At 45.1% G+C, this 13,344-nt stretch overlaps 7 protein-coding genes across 8 annotated transcripts; 2 read left to right on the forward strand and 5 right to left on the reverse strand.

Moving 5' to 3' along the window:
* Positions 1-307: 307 nt before the first annotated feature.
* LOC6551785 (succinate dehydrogenase cytochrome b560 subunit, mitochondrial) lies at positions 308-1,274 on the reverse strand. Its single transcript, XM_001980562.3, has 3 exons — positions 1,266-1,274; positions 974-1,097; positions 308-916 (listed from the first exon to the last, which is right to left on the reverse strand). Exons 2-3 carry the CDS (start codon positions 1,090-1,092, stop codon positions 403-405), a joined length of 633 nt encoding a protein of 210 aa, XP_001980598.3. The 5' UTR covers positions 1,093-1,097; positions 1,266-1,274; the 3' UTR covers positions 308-402.
* Positions 1,275-1,416: 142 nt separating this feature from the next.
* On the forward strand, positions 1,417-2,486 carry LOC6551784 (translationally-controlled tumor protein homolog). The gene has a single exon (XM_001980561.3). It carries the CDS (start codon positions 1,569-1,571, stop codon positions 2,085-2,087), a length of 519 nt encoding a protein of 172 aa, XP_001980597.1. The 5' UTR covers positions 1,417-1,568; the 3' UTR covers positions 2,088-2,486.
* A 1,073-nt stretch (positions 2,487-3,559) lies between these two features.
* Positions 3,560-5,860, reverse strand: LOC6551783 (zinc transporter 7). Of its 2 annotated transcripts, none has more exons than XM_026976262.1 (4): positions 5,607-5,860; positions 5,216-5,413; positions 4,723-5,142; positions 3,560-4,627 (listed from the first exon to the last, which is right to left on the reverse strand). In XM_026976262.1, exons 2-4 carry the CDS (start codon positions 5,394-5,396, stop codon positions 4,128-4,130), a joined length of 1,101 nt encoding a protein of 366 aa, XP_026832063.1. In that variant the 5' UTR covers positions 5,397-5,413; positions 5,607-5,860; the 3' UTR covers positions 3,560-4,127. The 2 variants fall into 2 exon arrangements, with proteins under 2 accessions (XP_026832063.1, XP_001980596.1); XM_001980560.3 differs by having other exon boundaries at positions 5,482-5,858.
* A 786-nt stretch (positions 5,861-6,646) lies between these two features.
* LOC6551782 (40S ribosomal protein S25) lies at positions 6,647-7,581 on the reverse strand. The gene is made up of 3 exons (XM_001980559.3): positions 7,481-7,581; positions 6,916-7,192; positions 6,647-6,852 (listed from the first exon to the last, which is right to left on the reverse strand). Exons 1-3 carry the CDS (start codon positions 7,481-7,483, stop codon positions 6,779-6,781), a joined length of 354 nt encoding a protein of 117 aa, XP_001980595.1. The 5' UTR covers positions 7,484-7,581; the 3' UTR covers positions 6,647-6,778.
* A 187-nt stretch (positions 7,582-7,768) lies between these two features.
* Positions 7,769-9,170, forward strand: LOC6551781 (transcription factor Ouib). The gene is made up of 4 exons (XM_001980558.3): positions 7,769-7,975; positions 8,036-8,817; positions 8,876-8,947; positions 9,003-9,170. Exons 1-4 carry the CDS (start codon positions 7,859-7,861, stop codon positions 9,136-9,138), a joined length of 1,107 nt encoding a protein of 368 aa, XP_001980594.1. The 5' UTR covers positions 7,769-7,858; the 3' UTR covers positions 9,139-9,170.
* LOC6551780 (zinc finger protein 700) lies at positions 9,149-13,070 on the reverse strand. Its single transcript, XM_001980557.3, has 6 exons — positions 12,993-13,070; positions 11,034-11,361; positions 10,602-10,975; positions 9,760-10,535; positions 9,360-9,695; positions 9,149-9,295 (listed from the first exon to the last, which is right to left on the reverse strand). The coding sequence occupies exons 2-6, from the start codon at positions 11,248-11,250 to the stop codon at positions 9,175-9,177; spliced, it is 1,824 nt and encodes a 607-aa protein (XP_001980593.1). The 5' UTR covers positions 11,251-11,361; positions 12,993-13,070; the 3' UTR covers positions 9,149-9,174.
* LOC6551778 (J domain-containing protein CG6693) lies at positions 11,563-12,832 on the reverse strand. The gene has a single exon (XM_001980555.3). The coding sequence runs from the start codon at positions 12,690-12,692 to the stop codon at positions 11,793-11,795; it is 900 nt and encodes a 299-aa protein (XP_001980591.3). The 5' UTR covers positions 12,693-12,832; the 3' UTR covers positions 11,563-11,792.
* Positions 13,071-13,344: the final 274 nt, after the last annotated feature.

The raw sequence follows: 13,344 nt of genomic DNA on the forward strand, positions 1-13,344 counted from the left end.
TAAATACATTTTCTAAGCAATGTTGCTTATCTCTAAGATTTTTTATGGACAAGTGTACACCTTAGAAAAGTGTTCCCTACTTTTAGGCGCATTTATGTGATATTTTGTTATCGGAAATCGCTCGGTCGGGGCGTATACTTGATTTCGCTGTCAATGGACCGAAAGATGTCTTCTAAACCGGCCAGCAAAGCGAGATCGCTATATCAATCTCCGAAATCGTTTGAAACACGCACACCCTGCAAATTGCAGTGAAAAACAAACGTACAGCACACCCAAAGCCACAAAATGGATTGCGTAACACAACAAACACCTTTATAAATATACACACTACATGTATTTAGTATATAACAATTTTCACTGTGTTTGCACTAAAATGTAATTGGTCTAGCCGGGGACGTGGGCTTAGAGCAGGGCCAAGATAGCGGATAGCACGAAAGAGGTGGCGACCATTGCGTAACCAGTGGAGTAGACCTCCTTGATCTTCAGGAACCGTCCGGTGTCCCAGAGGAGATGCCTTATCCCATTGGCGGTGTGATAGCCTGCCGGATAGGCGATGATGAACTTGAGGGCGGTCAGAGTGGCGCCACTCAGCTGGAGGCCCTCCACCATGGTCACATAGTGGCTGATGTCGTGGGATGAGATCAGGGCGCCCAAACCGAGACCCCAGACACCCACTCCCAATGCCAACCCTGTGCCGCGATGGCAGATCGAGAGCATGGATGTCAGCTGCGGCTGGTAGATAGTCAGATGAGGCGAAAGCTTCCTGCCCAAACGCTCGTTCTTCTCAAAGAACGACTCGTCCTTCTGGGTTTCGGCCACAGATACCACCTTCATCGACACCGGTCGGCTGGCAGAGGCCATCTGAAGGCCCTGGCGCAGCGCCGGCGAGCGGATCAACGAGCTGGAGAGTGCATACCTGCAAAAAGCAGTCACAGATCAGGGTTTTTGCAGTGCCATCGCAGAAATTACGTACATTTCCTTGTTTTTCACTCGAACTTGTGTTGATGTGACCGTACACTGAGTGCGCAATATTACCGCAAGGTGTGATGCCACTACACCGGTAAAAACATGTTTCGATAGTATCGATTTCATATTAACTGTTAGACAGAGCGCACCTTTTAACAATTGTTGTATTAATTATGATATTGCTCTTAATAATATATATGGAATATACTGTTTGCGTAAATTCTTGTATTCTCTTAAGGAAGAATAATAAAAAAAACAATATCATAATTATTTTTGAAACACACATAATTATATCTTACCTGCATCCATATTGATGTCTTAACAATTTTAACGTTTTTGTTTTTTTTTTTTCTTTTTAAATAAGCAAAAAATCATCGATATTATCGATACGTGGAATAGGGGCTGCCACCCTGTAATGAGAGTTGCCAGACCGTTGCCAGCACCGAGCGAGTTAGCAGCTCATTCGCCATTTTTTCTCGCTCATTCTTTTTGCTGTTCAAGTGAGCGCGTGGCAGGTCGTTCCGCAGTGTTCCCGGTCCGGTGCAGTTGTAGTTGCATTTTCGCCAGCGATTTAGACGCCATCTTCCGACAACCCAATCACCATGAAGATCTACAAGGATATCATCACCGGCGACGAGATGTTCGCTGACACGTACAAGATGAAACTGGTGGACGATGTGATCTACGAGGTGTACGGCAAGCTGATCACCCGCCAAGGTGACGATATCAAGCTGGAGGGCGCCAATGCTTCCGCCGAAGAGGCCGACGAGGGTACCGACATCACCTCGGAGTCGGGCGTGGATGTTGTGCTGAACCACCGACTGCAGGAGTGCTTCGCCTTTGGCGACAAGAAGTCGTACACCCTCTACCTGAAGGACTACATGAAGAAGGTGCTGGCCAAGCTGGAGGAGAAGTCGCCCGACCAGGTCGATATCTTCAAGACCAACATGAACAAGGCCATGAAGGACATCCTCGGCCGCTTCAAGGAGCTGCAGTTCTTCACCGGCGAATCCATGGACTGCGACGGCATGGTGGCCCTGGTGGAATACCGCGAAATCAACGGCGACAGCGTACCCGTGCTGATGTTCTTCAAGCACGGTCTCGATGAGGAGAAATGCTAGATGGATCCCAATCCGCCCCAGAAGCATCTTCCCCCAAACGGAACCTATACTCATGCATACCTTCTACACATATATTTATCAAATGCTTAGTTACAATTTTGAAAGTCTTAAATTTATGTTAAAATGCTGACAAAAATGCCTGTCCCTCGATCTGTGCGATTTTATTTCTGATTTCTTTCGGCCGGAGCACTCATAAATTCGACTTTATGTATGTTTATTGTTTAATCACAGCGAGCTAAACAATTGAATTGCGCCAACTATTGTAATTAAAATAATATTTTGATAGCAACACCTACAATTAGTATGCATTTTCGCTAAGAAATCGAAAAACAACTACGACCGAAAATGGGAACACCAGTACTGAAATTAAACGGAACACCTATACAAAACAACTCTAAATCCGCATGTCTGTACTTCATTCCAAATTTACAGTTATGCGTAGGTAGACGCCGCCATATGGTGGCGTGAGTGGAAGCGAGAGGTCGCCACCGCCGTCTGAGTCACAGACTTCAGTTAGTTTTTTGCTGTTGTTGCTGCTTTTTGGGGCAATCACGGAGTTATTGACCTTTGACAGTGATGTACACATGCCCCGCACCAATACCAACGGACATTTTGGAGGTCATGCGCACTGGCACACAATTTTCTGCACGTTGCAGTTCGACTTGCCCCAGTTTCTCACGTTGGCTTCACCCTAACCTCAACAACACTAACGAAATGCGCCGCTCTCGATAGAAATTGGGATTCCATAATCTAATTCCAGGTCGGGCAATACGTACGTCTTTATCTGCTTTGGGGCGGGGCGCTGCACCCCAGGTGCGATTTCCATTCCAGCGAAACGTGTCGACCTGTTGCCGTTCGTCGCGTGAGAGATGCGCACAGTGGGAACTCGCTAGGACGAACATGTGATGTCCGGATCAGTTTTTTTTGAAAACCCAAATCTTTTTTCTTACAAATATAAATTATTTTGTATTATAATATTACAATCTAATATACATATATAAAATATGAATTATTTTCAAGTCGAATAGCAAGAAGTTTTTTTCTTCGATTTTTTAGTTCATTCATTGATGATTTTATATGTTTATATACGTATATGTATATACGTAAATGAACCATCCTTCCTATTCTTTTAAAGCATCTTTTGGTGCATTGTTTCAAGGAAAGTTTTTTACAATGAATAGAACAATGAGTTATAAATATTCTGGATTATTTTGGGGTCTTTTAAAGTATAAAGATTTATAAAAACAAAAAGAGTAAACTGGGAAGTACAATATCAGATTATTTTAACTGGGTAAATAATTAGGATTAACCTATTTATCAAATTAGTTACCTTTGATTGAGTAGAAAGGTTATTCGTTTAAACCCAACAGATAAATTACCCTATTTATCAAATTAAGTACCTTTGAGTAGAAAGTGGTTATTCGTTTAAACCCAACAAATACCGACCCAGCCGGAATTAAAACTCCTTTCAGTTCGGTTTACGTATAAAAATGCTAATAACAAATTAAATTTTATTTCGTTCATAATTTTGATGCTTTAAACTGTGGCAAAAACGATTCACTTAATACACTTCCACCGCACGGCGGAATGTTCTTGGAAATGTCAGTCGGAATTAGATGCTATTTTCTGGTTTTGTTCATTTTGAATTTTTAAAAATCTTTAAATATTTATATTTACCTTTGCACAATTTCTTTCGCTTAGCTTACTATTACACTAATGCTCCTCGATATGGACTATCGCATATGTATGTTATGCCATCCTTCAGTATGTATAGAATTGGAAAGGAATGCCGAACGCATTTCAACAAATACAAAACGTTAATAAGTTAACAAAATTCGGAAAACTACTAGTACAACTGAAAATCAAACATTTTGTTTTACTTAGCTCATGGAGGTGACTTTCGGAAGTGATGGGGGGTATTGTGGCGCCGCAGTATGCTAAAATTTCAAAATCTTTGAGGACTGCACACCAACATACAACACGCGCTGATAACTATACAGATCATTGTACAAGGACACCGGTAGGTCGATCCCATCGGGATCAAACATAATCCAGCTGTATGTAGATCTGCTTAACGCCCACCGCCTCGAAGATCATCCGCGTGTGCGTGACCACGTACTTGGGATCGACGTTCTTGGACACCTCCAGCTTGAGGGCACCCACATATACATCGGAGCAGAGGGTCCAGAAGTGCGGCTCCTGCACCGCATAGACGCCAGCCAAGCCGGTGACCTTCTGGTAGCACTGAGGAAGTGAGCGGTCCAAGTCGGCGGGCTGTCGCTGCATCAGGATCATAATCGACTCCTTGATGAGACTCAGCACACTGAGCGCTATTAGCAGGGCGATGAAGATGGAGCAGATGGGGTCCGCAATCATCCAGCCGAACATGTGCATCAGCACCGCCGAGATAATCACGCCTACCGATCCCAAAGTATCGGCCAGGATGTGCAGGAAAACGCCGCGCATGATCTGCGAGTTGCTGCCCGACATGTCCCCATGCGAGTGCCCATGACTGTCGTGATCGTGTGAGTGTCCATGACCTAGAAATTAGTTGATTTAGAAGTGTTTATTAGAATATTGTTTTCCGGAATTTGGTTGAACAATATAATAATTTGTAATCTCCTGCTGCAGTTACCATTGTCCAAGGTGATGGCTTGATGATTGTGATTGTCGGGGTCATTGTGGCTGTGCGAGTGCCCGTGCCCATGGCCTCCACCGTGGGAGTGTCCATGTCCACCATGCGAGTGTCCATGTCCGCCGTGATTGAAGGCATAGATGCCCACCAGGTTCACCAGCAGTCCCAGCACGGAGACCACAAACAGCCGCTCGTGCTTGACTTCCGGCGGCTCGATAAGTCGCTCCACGCCCTCCGACAGAATGAAGAAGGCAATGAACAGCAGGAACAGGCTATTTACAAAGCCCGCCAGCACCTCAGCGCGCACATAGCCGTAGGAAAACTTGTCATTGGCCTTCCACTTGGTGATAACCGAGGCGGCCAATCCCGCCAAGAGGCCAGTGCAGTCGAAGAACATGTGGAATGAGTCGGAGATCAGACCTGCGGATTAACCATCAAGTAGGTTATAAACTACAGGGATAAGATAAAAAGCCATTAGTGGCCAAGCACGCACCCAAACTGTTCGTCACAATGCCATAGAATAGCTCCACGAAGGCGAAGCTCAGGTTGAGCAGCAGAAAGAGGAAAAGATTCCGGGAGTTGCGGTCGGAGAAGATGAGTCGCTTCCAGCTGTTGAGCTTCTCCCGGATCCGGTAGCCCAAGCTGCTCCGGTCCTTGTGCGAAAGCGGTATCATCTTGCCGGTTTATGGATCTGCAAAGGAACACAAGATCTACAGCATGAGATCTAAGCACCTAAGATAACACACATTGTTTGCATACGTGGTATTATCGTGTGGCTATAGCCGTGCTCCAGCTGATTCCGTGATTCTCACTCCGCTTCTGGCCGGGTTCGCGAGAATCTTTATCAGCGGCGGCGGGTCTCTTTTTTTTTATTCCGAAATTACCTCACAACCCAAACGCTTCCTGCTCGACGTCGTCGTCGTCGTGTTGTGTGCACAGTTGTGCGGCGTGGGCTCGTCGATCTGCTATTTAGCTACAGCTTAATTCATTTTTACTGGCTACCAGCTACTAGAACCGAACTCCCGTCTTTGCCAGCAACAAAGCAATCTGCCGTGTTGTCATCAACATAAGGGTAACCACGTAAACATTTAGACCGAGCGAACGCACCGCTTCGTGGTGAATGCCAACCGGGCACAGTAAGCTCCCTCCTGGATGTTTACTGGGTGGGTATTCATTATACTGGTCGGCTTTTAGTTACATATATTGGTATTTTGTTTGAAAACTGTTTAAAATATAAATTATAATATAATTTATTTTATGCGTTCTTTCGTGCATTACTATTTGATGTATCTTGTATGTAAATTAATATAGCCTGTTTAATATTTATTTATTTATTTAAGGCAGCTTAAATATCCTAAAATGGTTTTTCTATTCGAATGCAGATTGACAACAGAACATTAAATTAATAAGTTACTCAGGAGTGCTCACTGTCACATGAAAACTGAGGGGGTGAATGGCTTTACGGGAATGAAGAAGACGAGTACTAATTCTTATTGGCAATTCGTTATTTTTCGATAAACACATATTAGTCCATTATATTAGTAGAAAACGAAATGCTTTCTGCTGAAAGTGGGTTAATAGCTATGCTATTATTATATGTATTAATATATGATAACCATTCAAAATACTAGTTCGGCTAATAAACACAGGTGTTTTGAAAATTATTACTCATTGAAAACATTCTAGCTGGACAATAAAGACATTTTTATATTCATACAAGTAATTCTTGAAATGAAATAATAATAATCGAAATTATAAGATTGTATTCGATTTGCAAGAACAACACTGCTTTTCACTGCAATGATTACCACGGTTAATATTATGTTCCCAGCCAGATAACTTCGTCTACTCCTTGAGACCAGAGCTCAGTGATACACCTCTCGATGAAGGGGTACTTTTATAGCAATTAAACATCAAGTAAATGTCCCTTACATCAATAAGAAAGCAAGTTTATTCAACGTTTCACACACAGCGTCATCGTAGTGCTATCGATACAGAGTTCTATTGTAAGGCGACCGCGACTACAGCGATGCGAGATGGGCAAAAGGAAAAACATTTACGCCTCATCACCCTTGGTGGCACGTGTGTAGATGACCTGGGAATGATGCTGCACGACCTGCTTGATCAGACCTGAAAGCGGAGAAGTTGCGAATTAGGATTTGTTAAGTGATGAAGTGCAGCCAGCAAACGTACCCTTCTCGCGCAGCTCGATGAGAGCACGCTTGGCAAGGGAGCCGCGGATCTTCAGACGCTCGGAGACCACCGATGGGGTGATCAGCTTGTAGGCGGGCACTTCCTTGTACAGCTTCTCGTAGGTGGCCTTGTCGAACAGCACCTGGTTGTTCAGCTTGTCCCTGACTTTTCCCTTGGACCACTTCTTCTTCTTGGCCTTGCCGCCACCGGATCCCTCCTTCTTCTTCTGTGTCTTTTGCGGCTGCTTGGCCGAAGACTTTGCGTCCTTCTTAGGCGGCTAAAAATGTTGAAAAGAGAAGGCTTCTGTTAAAAGCTGGCACTTGTATTCAATATAAATATGTAAACTCCATTGACCACCGGAGCAGCACCTGGAGTTGGCCGCTTTCGAGGTTAAAGGCATGCTTTTGTTTTTCGCCCGGATTTTCACATTTTCCCCCTTGCGATGGGTGGTGTTTTTTTGGCCCAGCCCTGGGGCGGCACTTCAGTCAAGTTTTGCCTCCATTAGCGGGCCACTTTCACAGTAAAAAACTATTATTTTCGCAGAATTTGGTAGCAGCGAACTCACCATCGTGAAAAGTCAATGCAGAAAGATGGAGGACGGAAACGGCCAGAGTTACCATCCATCGTATAGGGCTGCTCGCCTGCCTATCGATGGTTTCTGATGGGGTGTATAAAAATACTAAACACTTTCTGTAATTCATTTCGTAGATAATGAATATGGATAATCCTCATTCTAGCATTCATACCTAGTTTTTATTATTTTCTTCTAAAAATTAGTCATCTTTAAGTCGTGAGCCGTGAAATTAATCAATTGTTTTGACTATTGAAACATTTGTAAATAAAGTGTGACCGTTGGGTGAAATTTGTAATTTCTGACCAACGGTCACACTTGTATGCATGTCAAACAAATAAATTTAAATAATTGGCAAATCAATTGCATAAAATGAAAGAGTTCTGCCGCACCTGCGGTCAGACCGTCGTGGCCGAACAGTGCCTTCAGATCTTCTCGCCCGAGGGCAGGAAGCTGCTGCAGTGCGTCCGCACCATAACAAACTGCTGGGTAAATGAAAGATTCAACTCAGTTTCCGTATCCAACAAGAATTTGTTTACCATTTTGCAGCTGCAGAATGTAGAGGATTTGCCCAATCACATATGCACCGATTGCCAGGTGCTGCTCAAGCAGGTGCAAAAGTTCCGGCGGCGATGTGCAAAGATCGAGAAGTACTTCGCCAGGCGTCGGAGAAGAATGAATCTCGGCGAGGCTCCCGCAGCCATGGAGCAACTTCCCGTCCAGCAGGCAGCTGCTCCGGATCCACTGGGCTTTGACGAGCTGATGGAGGCCAGTGAAATAAAAATAGAACCCACGCAGTTGCAAGTGGAAGAGGACCGGCAGCCGTCGTATCCCGAAAATCAGCTTGAACAAAGTCTCAGCTATGAGAATGCACCGGGTGAAGACTTTCTACCCCTTCCCGAGGACTATGGAGAAGCACAGACTGAAGTGGCGGCCAGCACCACCACCACCAACGAGCCAGCACAGCGAAGAATCAATAACTCGGCCAAAATCAAATCCAAGAAGCACACAATGCGCATGGGCCGAAAGCTAATCCATGTGAAAGTCATCGATGATAAGCAACCAAAGCGTATTGTGGACCGAAATGGACCCAGCGCCAAGCCCTGCATCTGCGAGCACTGCGGAAGGCAATTCAAAGACCCCAGCAATCTCCATGTCCATCTGCTACGGCACTCGGGCACCAAGCCCTTTGAGTGTGACCAGTGCCACCAGAAGTGCTACACCCTCCATCTGCTGCGGCGCCACCAGCTGAAGCACACGGAGGGTCCATACGCCTGCACCTTCTGCGGCCTGGAGTACAGCACGAACAGCTCTCGCGTGAGACATGAAAGGTTGGTCATGCCTGCGTAGCTGTCTAAGCCACGAATTATAAGTGTTTCCGGTTTACAGGGAAGCCTGCAAGAAGGGACGAGCGCCGCAATCCAAATGGGAGATCATCAAGAAGGGCGAGCGTACTTTCCAGTAAGTTTTTCGTCGTACTGCTTATTTCTCTATCTAATTTCTCTATTTTCTTTAGCTGCGAGGTGTGCGATCTCTGGTTTCTGCGCGCTGGTAACTTTACGCAGCACATTAACTCCTCCAGCCACATCGAAAATGAACGCAGAAAGAAAAGAAAATCAAATTCAGTGCATCCATCCGCCATAAATACATAAGTCAACTAAGTGATGATTGAAAAAGAGGCACTCGTTTCATTCGGTTTCAACAATTTGTCCTACGCCCATTTTGCGAGCATTATCCTGATGCATTTTGCTGTTTGCATGGCTTTTCATGTTGTACTTGTAGCGAAAGTGCACATTGCACACCTCACACCTGCAAGGATGAACAAGGAAGTAAATGATTACTAAACCAGTTCATGGATAGCTCCATAACCCACCAATAAGGACGTTCGCCGGTGTGTATTAGCTCGTGCTCCCGTAGCCGCGTGCGCTGATAGAATCCCTTCAAGCAGACGTCGCACTGCAGTGGCCTTTTCTCGTGGGTCATTTCGTGGCGCTTGAGCTTGTTGGGATCCGAGTAGCTCTTGCTGCATCGCTGGCACTTGAAGGCGTTCGCATCGGTGTGCGATTTGATATGCCAGCCCAGTGCGTACTTCGAGGCGTAATGCTTGTGACACAGCTTGCATTGATAGCGTACATCTTCTCGAGGCTTGGGCATGGGCTTAGGATTGATGCGTTTCACAATGAGACGAGGCGCCGCATTGTGGACCTCACTGAAATGAATAACCATGTATATAAGGAAAGGTTATGCATATTATTTGTATATTTACCACTCACCTCTCGTGCTTTTGGCGAGCTCCGGCATAGGCGAATGTTTCACTGCAGTAACCGCAGCCGAAGGGAGTTTCCCCACGGTGGCGGATGCGGATGTGCATGTTGCGCATATAGGCATCGTAGAATGTCTTTGGACACTCGCTGCACTGGTAGTTCTTGGTGCGACTGTGGCGAAGCATGTGGATTCGCAGATTGTGTGACATGCGGAAGGCCTGGCCGCATTGATCGCACACAAAGTTCGGCGGCTTAGCTCGCAGCTGGGCACGGCGTATGAGGTTCCTCTCTTCTTTGGTCTTTGGGTTGGCACTGCGCTTTGGTTTCTGCTCACAAGCTGCCTTTTCCCTAATTCTGGGTTTCCTGGCAATTGGGGCTGTCTTCTTAAGCTTTGCTCTTTCATGCCCGGTATATTGATCTATCAGCTCCTTGAAGATCTTGGCCCCCAGAGCCACACTAAGTGGATCATGAGCGGCGGGTTCAGCGGATTCGACGGCTGCCTCTTGACTTGATTGGTCATCTGATACGACTTCATCTTCAACATGCTCTACACCTGCATCTTCAATCTCTTCTACATTGGTGTATTCCGAATCAGATACAAACTTGCTTTCTGATGATATAGAATCTTCATTTTGAGCCTCTAGCTGCACTTCACCAGTTGAGAGCTTGGCTTCGTTGATCTTGAGCTCGGTGCTAATGCACATCTCCCGGAAATCGATGGCCTGATCCAGGGATAATTTACACGCAGGGCACATGAGTCGCGGCTCGTCTGGTTTATGACTGATCTACACAATAATAATAGAATAATATATGTATGTTGTTTTGCTCTATAAAATGTACTAATAACCAACCCAGACACCGCTTATGACTTCTATGTGGAAGAGCAAGACACTGTTGGCCGGGTCAAAGAGATCCTTGGCCCTGAAGTCCGTGGGGAAGTCCTTGTAGCATGTGCGACACTTATGCAGCTCTTCCAGCTTCCCATCGCCAGAAAGGGGATCCAATTCCATTGCAACAGTTTCCGATAAATATACATCACCGTGCTCAAATGAAGCAACCAGCGGGGGCATTAATTTGGCCTCCTCCTCCGCCAGTAGCTCAGCCACTAGTTCCTGGTTTCTGCGTCGCTGTGTCCTTTCTTTACGGGTTCTTTCCGATCTACTTTCCTGGCTTTTGTTTACGCAGGGCACTGCACCTGGTCGCAAAGTGCGCTTTTTGGCCAATCCTGAACCAACGACAGGGACTTAGTTAGTTAGTATTGGGTGGACACGCATGGAACTCACCCATTTCGAATTTTAGGGATCCCTCGATGTCCTCATCCTTGAAATGTTCGATGCAAATGCAGGGATTCTTTAACTTCAAGGACTCCTCCGTATGACCGCAGAATGCGAGCCAAACCTTGAATGTATCCGGGCACTTGGGAAAGCGGAAGAAGCCCAAACTTTGCTGTTGAGCCGCATTCCTTTTGGAGTTTCGGCAATGGGGCACAGCACATCGCATATTTTTAGAATAAAGTGCGCAATGTTTATATTAAATAATCCGATAGTGTGACCAGGTGTTGCACTGTTGCACACGATGCCAACAAGTCGAGGTGGTTGCTGGGTGACGTCACTAAATAAGGCAATTATTTGAAATTACAAAATGCAGAAAACTACATACGTTTATTCTTATTCTTATAAATTATATTCTTATAGCCATTCTCTGCTTATTTGACCCACACACAAAGCATTTAATTTAATTAATGGTACAAAAGAGATTATTTTTTCTTAGTAAAAATATTATTATTGAAATTAGAAACACTATATTTGATTTGATTTTCTTGCGAACCAAAGGGAATGAAAAACTCGTGTTTATTATGCAGAAACTTATGGGTACTGGAGTAACATAATAGTGACGGTTTACAACTACGCATTTCTATTCCCATTTAGTATGAATCTAACGAAAAATATAAGTATACGTACATGATAAATACATATGTGTAACTAAGTCTAAACTACATGATATATAGATTAAAGACAAGTACGATGAGTGGAGGAGTGGGACTAGTTCTTGCCCTTCTCCACCCGGCCAGTCTTGACTCCACTAAGCTTCTGTTTGGGCTCCTGCTTGGCAGCGGGCTTCTTGGATTTCTTTTTCTTTTTCTCAAAGGCGCTGAAGTCAACAGTATCGGAGTCGTCATCGTTGCCGTACTTCTCCATCAGCCGGTCCATCAGGGAGCCAAAGTTGGACTCGCGCTGATTACGTCGCGCCAGGATCATTTGCTGCAGATCGCCACCGTTGTCGGCCAGATCCTGGTCGTCCTTCTCCTTCTGGCGGCGCTTTAAGCGCTCCTTGATGACCTTGGCTTCCTTAAATTCGCGCGCATACTTCTGGTGGCGCTTCTTGCGCTTGGCGGCCGGCTCCTCGGTGAAGATCTTGTACTCGGGGACCTCACCGCTGGCAATCATCTGCTGTACGATCTTCTGAATGCGCGGCTCGTCCTCCACCTTCATGAATGGCACATGGTTCATCAGATGGTTGATGCAACCCTTACCCCCCAGATACGCTTTCTTCACGTCGGTGCGCTCCAGCTCCGATTCCACATACTCCTTCTCATAGTTGTTGATATCCTCCTCGCTGATGGGCTTGAAGATTTTGCTCCACAACTCCAGCCATGACGACAGCTTTGACTCGCTCTCGTCGTCGTCGTCGATCAGACCCTGCTCGTCGTACAACGCCCGCTTCTGCGTGTCTGTGAGCACCTGGTAGAGCTTCGATAGCACCTTGAACTTCTCGGTGGACTCCGCCTTCTGCTCCTCCGGCACTCGATCGGGATGAACGAGCAGCGAGAGCTTGTGGTACGCCTTTTTCACCTCCTTCTCGCCGGAGCCCTTGGCCAGGTCCATCAGCTTGTACACATCCCGCGTCCCAAAGTACTTTTCGCACAGCTCCAGTGTCGACATAGCGGATTTCGTATTTCTTATATCCTATTTTGTATTTTTATTTTTCGCACAAACACTACCACACAACAAAATGCGCCAAAACGCCGCGCCAGTGTGACCGTACGTGAGCAACAAAAAATTCCAATGTTCAATGGCGCGGGAATGCGATGTTTATATATGCCTTATGCCTTTGATTTTGATTTACTGATTTTTACTGATTTTGATTTACTTTTGATTTAAAATGTAGTTATTATTTACTTGTACTTTTACTTAGAATTTGATAAAATGGTTTTCCATGAAATTATGGATTTCTTAACTTACATTCGTATACTTATTGAGTTGTGTTTACTGATAATTTCTGAGTATATCATAGGCGTGTCATACGTAATTTTTGAGATTATCGCATAGAATGTGTGATGGTAACATTAAAAACAGTGCAATTTGAAAATGAAATTTGGAACATTTTAAATTTCAGGGCTGCATAACCCTGAGCGGTTTGTATCATAACTAAAAGTTACCGTGGTTAAGAACCTTTATCAGTGGATTCGCGCTAATGCGCTGCTTTCATTTATTATTGCGTTATTATTTTGTAATTTGAAACATCAGTTGCTCTGACGTTGCGAATTAGCGTATGTTTCTACAAATCATAAATGGCAAGAAAAAAACAATGTAA

This window comes from Drosophila erecta, unplaced genomic scaffold (assembly GCF_003286155.1).
Source record: "Drosophila erecta strain 14021-0224.00,06,07 unplaced genomic scaffold, DereRS2 tig00000000-arrow-pilon, whole genome shotgun sequence".
In the NCBI taxonomy this organism is placed as follows: Eukaryota; Metazoa; Arthropoda; class Insecta; order Diptera; family Drosophilidae; genus Drosophila; species Drosophila erecta.